The sequence below is a fragment of the Fukomys damarensis genome, unplaced genomic scaffold (genome assembly GCF_012274545.1).
Source record: "Fukomys damarensis isolate Sample0158 unplaced genomic scaffold, DMR_v1.0_HiC HiC_scaffold_32, whole genome shotgun sequence".
Classification (NCBI taxonomy): domain Eukaryota; kingdom Metazoa; phylum Chordata; class Mammalia; order Rodentia; family Bathyergidae; genus Fukomys; species Fukomys damarensis.
The window spans coordinates 12,954,503-12,960,081 of NW_022900944.1; the positions used below are offsets into that span (position 1 = coordinate 12,954,503).

The following is a 5,579-nucleotide window of genomic DNA, read 5'->3' on the forward strand; positions in this document are numbered from 1 at the left end:
TATATATAGTGCATTTGAAACATAAATGAAAACATAAATATAATCGAAAAAATCATACAGTAGAGAAAAATCCAGAAATTTAGGTTTGGATTTGATTTTAAAGCTTGAGTTGCCATCAAAGGAATTTTCTGTTTGTAGACTTTGTGTTTATTTCTAACATTAAAAGTTGAGTAATTCCTTATCCAAAGAGCTTAGAGCCAGATGGTTTTCAAGTTTAAGGTATTTTTAAACTCTGGAGTACTTGCATATACCAAATGAGATGTCTTGGTATCCCAACTTATCTGTTGCACATTTTGACCCTCTTTGATCACTCTAATATTCCTGTTTTCATAAAATACAAATATAGATATAACATGTTTAATGTTACCTCCATTTTCTTCAGTATTTTATGAAAAAGGCTTATTATGGCTTAATTTCACACACACTATATGCTGATGAGCTGAAGTTAGAATAAACAAATATTTATATGGAATTAAATCCTGAAATTTTAATTTTACTATAAATAAGTTATTCTTGAAGCTTAGGTCTCTCAAATTTACATAACAGGCTTTTTCTTCCCTCTTTTCTTGTGATGCTGATGCTGGAGCCACACAGGGAGAAACTAGGGTTTTATGCAATCTAAGAAAATACTATTGTTAACTACATGCGGAGCCCCCCACAAATTAAAGGATAAAAACATTGTATTCATTTACCTATACTTATTAATACATTAGTAAGACCTAATTTAAAAGTGCATTTTATATTTTATTATCATTACAATTAAAATAATTTCACTTATTTTATTTGAGGAATAAAAATAAAAGATGCAGATTATTAAAAACAATTGCATGAATTTAAAAAAATTAGTCTTTTTTATGAAAGGAATTTATTACCTGAAGATCATTTTGAGGATTCCAATCAGAATCAAAAATTATACATGTATCAGCTGCAGTTAAATTGATGCCCAACCCGCCAGCTCGTGTACACAGGAGAAAAACAAATCGATCTGAATCAGGTTTACTAAATCGATCTATAGCAGCTTGTCGAAGATTTCCTCTGACTCTCCCATCGATTCGCTCATACAAATATCTATCAAATGAAATGCAATTAATTTAGACAGATGAATATAATGAAAAAGTAGGCACATTATTATCAAAGGTAAAGTGCAATTTTATGTTTACTATAAAATTAAAAAGCATTATCATTAAAATGAATTCTGCTTTTATACTCCTTGATGATAGTGCTAAGAAGGAAACAAAAGAATGCTAGCATAAAAAAGTCTGCATCCTTGAATTTATAGGTAAAACAGTAAATATCATTTTTAGTATCTGGAATAAAAAAAGATAATTCATAAAACAATACTATGCTGATTTTATCATAAATTACTTTGTTCCAAAGGAGTAATGACTTTCACAAGACTATATTAGAGAAGCCTATAAATCTTCCTTTTTGCTCTTACTCCATGCTACATTCTCAACTGATACACTTGCTTGTATATTAGAACCTAGTTGAGGGCAAAATGGAATATTTTTTATACAGTCATTCATGTAAAGTCTGATCTTTTAACTTCTTCAATCCTTCCTATTTTTAACACACACAAAGCTCAAAACTTGCAAATTATCAATAAAAATGAAATACATAAAAATGTTTGATGTATAAAAGAAGTGTAATTCATGTGATATTTGCCACATTTCCTGTGGCTCAGGACATTTCTTTCCACATATGATTTCCTAGTTTTGGAACCAGCTCCACTATTATCTCCAGTAATAGCAAAGCTGGGTGTGAGTTCCCATAATGTTACTAAAGAAAATAACAAATGGGTTTTCTATGAAATTCATCCTAATGGATATTTACATGTATATTTCACTATGAAATTCTTTGTATAAGGATATCAAGAATATTTAAGAATGGCCTTTAGAAATATTGCAATTTAATGTTTTTATACTAATACAGCATAAAAGTGAGGATAATACCTATTTTGGAATGAGGCTACAGAAGTGAAACACTGAAAATGGAAAGGGAAACACAGGGCTGAGGATATACTTCAGTGATAGAATACATGCTTAGCATATATAAGGTCCCGGATGTCATACCCAGCACCAAAAAAAAAACAAGAAGAAAAAAATGAATAAATAAGAATGTACACATTAACTCTGACAATAGACCTTTACTTAGGGGTTAAGTCATTTTTTATTTTAATGTAATACAAGTAAATATTAATAAAATATGAAAATACTCTGCTTCTATAAAAAAACCTCAAAATTTCATAAGAAAATAATTAAAGAATAACAATGTTTAATATGTTCTGTATCACGATCTTAAGAAATCATAGGCAAAGGGGTCAAAATCTTTGAAGTTAAAATATGCAGCTAACATTTCTGATTCCTTTTTATTTTACTTTACTTTGATTTTTCTTTACAGTAAAATGTTGGTATCAAATTCACTAATACTGTGATAAAATAGCCTATAAATATTCTATTTATCTAGATACAGTTAAATTATTTAAGATTATCTTACCACCCTGAATTTAAAAAAGCAAAACAATAAACCCACATTAAACAAATCAGAGTTACACAAATTTTATTTAGTGTATAAAAAAATCAAATAGCATGAAAGTTTAATTATAACAATGGAAACAGAACTTAGATGATTTTTGATTTTTTAGCTTTGAATATGATCTCCTTAAATACAAATCCATTTCAGCTATCATTACCATAATACCTATAAATCAACTAAATTTATAATAAACCCATTCCTAGATTAAAAAATATTCGCCCAAAACTTCATTACAACTTAGGTTATTTCATTCATAACTTTGGTTATTTCATAATATAATAGAATGGATTACAGTCTGCCTTACCTTTTATGTATGAGATAATCCTCCAAGATGTCAAGACAGCGAACCATCTGAGAAAAGATGAGCACTTTGTGACCTCCTGCTTTCATTTTGGGAAGCAATTTATCAATAAGAACCAATTTTCCAGCAGACTGGATCATTGCTTGAAGGTGAAAATCAGAAGCAGCAGGATTATATGTATCTCTAAATTCTCCAAGTATTTTCTCCTCAGCACCTGTCAAAGAAATATGAGGAAACAGCAGTTTGCAGAAATGTAGGCAATTTTCAATTGCTTTAAGTTAGAATTAGTACTCTTCTGTGCTTCTCTAACACAATTTTCTGATGCCAAGCACACTGTTTTTATTAAAATCCTTTATGTTTGTGGCTAAATGCCACCAGTATCAGACTGTTAATTTCACTGAATACACAGATACTGTCTTCTGGAAATTTATACTTGCCAAATGTTTAATGAGTGATACTAGGGAAAAAATAAAATGGTTTTCATGAGAAACTGGATAAAGGAAATGTGTTTTAAAAAATATAAAATGGATCGCTCAAGCGCCGGGAGGTAGCCTGGGCCCTGATCCACCACGGGAAGGAGAGCCACGCCTACTCCAGACCCAGCCGCCATTGCTCAAGCACTGGGAGGTAGCCTGGGCCCCGATCCACCACGGGAAGGAGAGCCACGCCTGCTCCCCACCCAGCTGCCATCACTCAAGCGCCGGGAGGTAGCCGCACAGGTGACCCTGAACCCCCATAAGTCCCCCCAGCACTCTCAGACCTCCTGACTGTGCCAGTCTTTGGACCCACTCTGCAGAGGCAGAAGTGGTTATCAAGGGTATTTTTCTGAGTTCCCAACTTTGAACATCTCTAAAGAAAGGGCGTGGGAAACCTGTAATAGAACATTGTGGAGTTCAACCATTCAGAAGGTTGGGGAACTCAATCTGGGCCTTGCAGCCCGAGGTCAGTCAGCATCATGGGGTTCAGCCATCAGCTAACTGAGATCAGGGGTCTTGCATCCTCGCTCTGTCTGAGCCATTAAATGGTAAATACACTATATTGAAATTTTGTTCACTGCAGACATGTTCTGGACTGCTTCTTGATTTCAATTTAATTCAAATGATTTAAGGGTGATAGACTAGTGACTACCACCGGTGGTCAGTGTCCAAGTTGTGCCTGATCTTAATGTGTTGCTGATTGTATCAGTTGGGGTAAAGCATTGCCATTGATTTGATGAGCTGTTTTCTCTGATGTTATGAAGATGAGAATGTCTGTGGGTCGTTACAGATACAGAAGCTAGGGCGCAACTATATCAGGAAGATTTGGGTGATAATCCAGAGATTAAACCAAGGACAGTCCGACAACAAAAATTAAAATGAGAAAACACTTATGCAAGACATAAGGACAGACTTCCAGTTTACCAATGACAAACAGTAGGGCAAACGAGGATGAAAAGGCCGATAGTGAACCACCAGGACACCCTGAACTCAAAGCACAGGAAGTAACAAAACAGATCAATCAGGCTCTAGAAAAATTCAAAACAGAAATAATTTCCCAGATAACCATAGATAGTGAGCAAAATGGAAGTCGTGATTCGAGACTCTAGAGCAGAAACCGACAAAAAAATAGATGAGCTCAGGACCATGATAGAAGCCATGAAGGCCCAGCATAAGAAAGAAATGGAAAAAATAAACGCCCAACATAGGAAAGAAATGGAATCCATAAAACAGATTCAAACAGATATCCAGGAGATTAAATAATTCCATTGAAAGTGTACGCAACAGAATAAAAGAATGCAAAGATAGACTCTCAGATATAGAAGATTGCAGTCAGTGATCATGAAAAGAGAGGTCTCTTAAAAACAGTAAGAGATCATGAGAAATCAATCCAACAACTCCCAGATGATGCAAAGAAGAATAACATAAGACTGATAGGAATCCATGAAGTAGCAGGAGAAATCACAAATGACTTAAAAAAGCTGTTCGCAGAATTAATGACAGAAAACTTCCCAAACAGAGGGGAAGAATTTGACATTCAGATAACTGAGGCATATAGGACCCCACCTAGCTACAATCAAAAAAAATCTACACCTAGACATACAATAATTAAGATCCCAGAAACCCAACAGAAGAACACAATACTACAAGCAGTAAGAGAAAAGAAACAAATCACATACAAAGGAAAGCCCATCAGAATCACAGCAGACTTTTCAACACAAACCCTTGGGGCAAGGAGAGCCTGGAATGAAATATTTCAAGTACTAAAAGAGAACAACCTCCAACCTAGACTGATGTATCCTGCAAAACTCTCTTTCAAGATGGATGCGGAAATAAGACACTTCCACGACAAAGAACACCTGAGAAATTACATGAATATCAAACCAGCACTACAAGTAATTCTAAACAAGATCCTAGAAAAAGACAATGAAGGCAACAACAGCATGAGGCCCAACAGAGCAAATCAAATAGGCAAGGCAAGAAATTAAAAGGAGAAGGTGAAAAAGTAAAAAGAGTCAACAAAAGGCCAATAACATGTCAATAATAAGTCAGTACATATCAGTTATAACCAGCAATGTCAGTGGCCTCAACTCGTTAATCAAGAGAAATAGCCTGGCAAATGGAATAAGAAGCAAAATCCAACAACATGTTGTATACAAGAAACACACCTAGTGCAAAAAGAAGCCCATAGACTGAAAGCGCAAAGATAGGAAACAATTCTCCATGTGACAGGAGCCCAGAAAAAAACAGGGGTAGCAATCTTATTT

The 5,579-nt window shown here is 34.4% G+C and overlaps 1 protein-coding gene across 11 annotated transcripts in view; it reads right to left on the reverse strand.

Annotated features, from left to right (window-relative positions):
• The window catches only part of Chd9 (chromodomain helicase DNA binding protein 9), a 238,395-nt gene that overhangs the window by 55,339 nt on the left and 177,477 nt on the right, over window positions 1–5,579 (reverse strand). For all 11 annotated transcript variants that reach the window (XM_010629542.3, XM_010629534.3, XM_010629538.3 and 8 more), the window contains 2 exons: window positions 2,840–3,050; window positions 873–1,068 (listed from right to left, as the gene is read on the reverse strand). In XM_010629542.3, coding sequence (XP_010627844.1) covers window positions 873–1,068; window positions 2,840–3,050 — 407 coding nt within the window. The remainder of the gene's footprint in view (window positions 1–872; window positions 1,069–2,839; window positions 3,051–5,579) is intronic.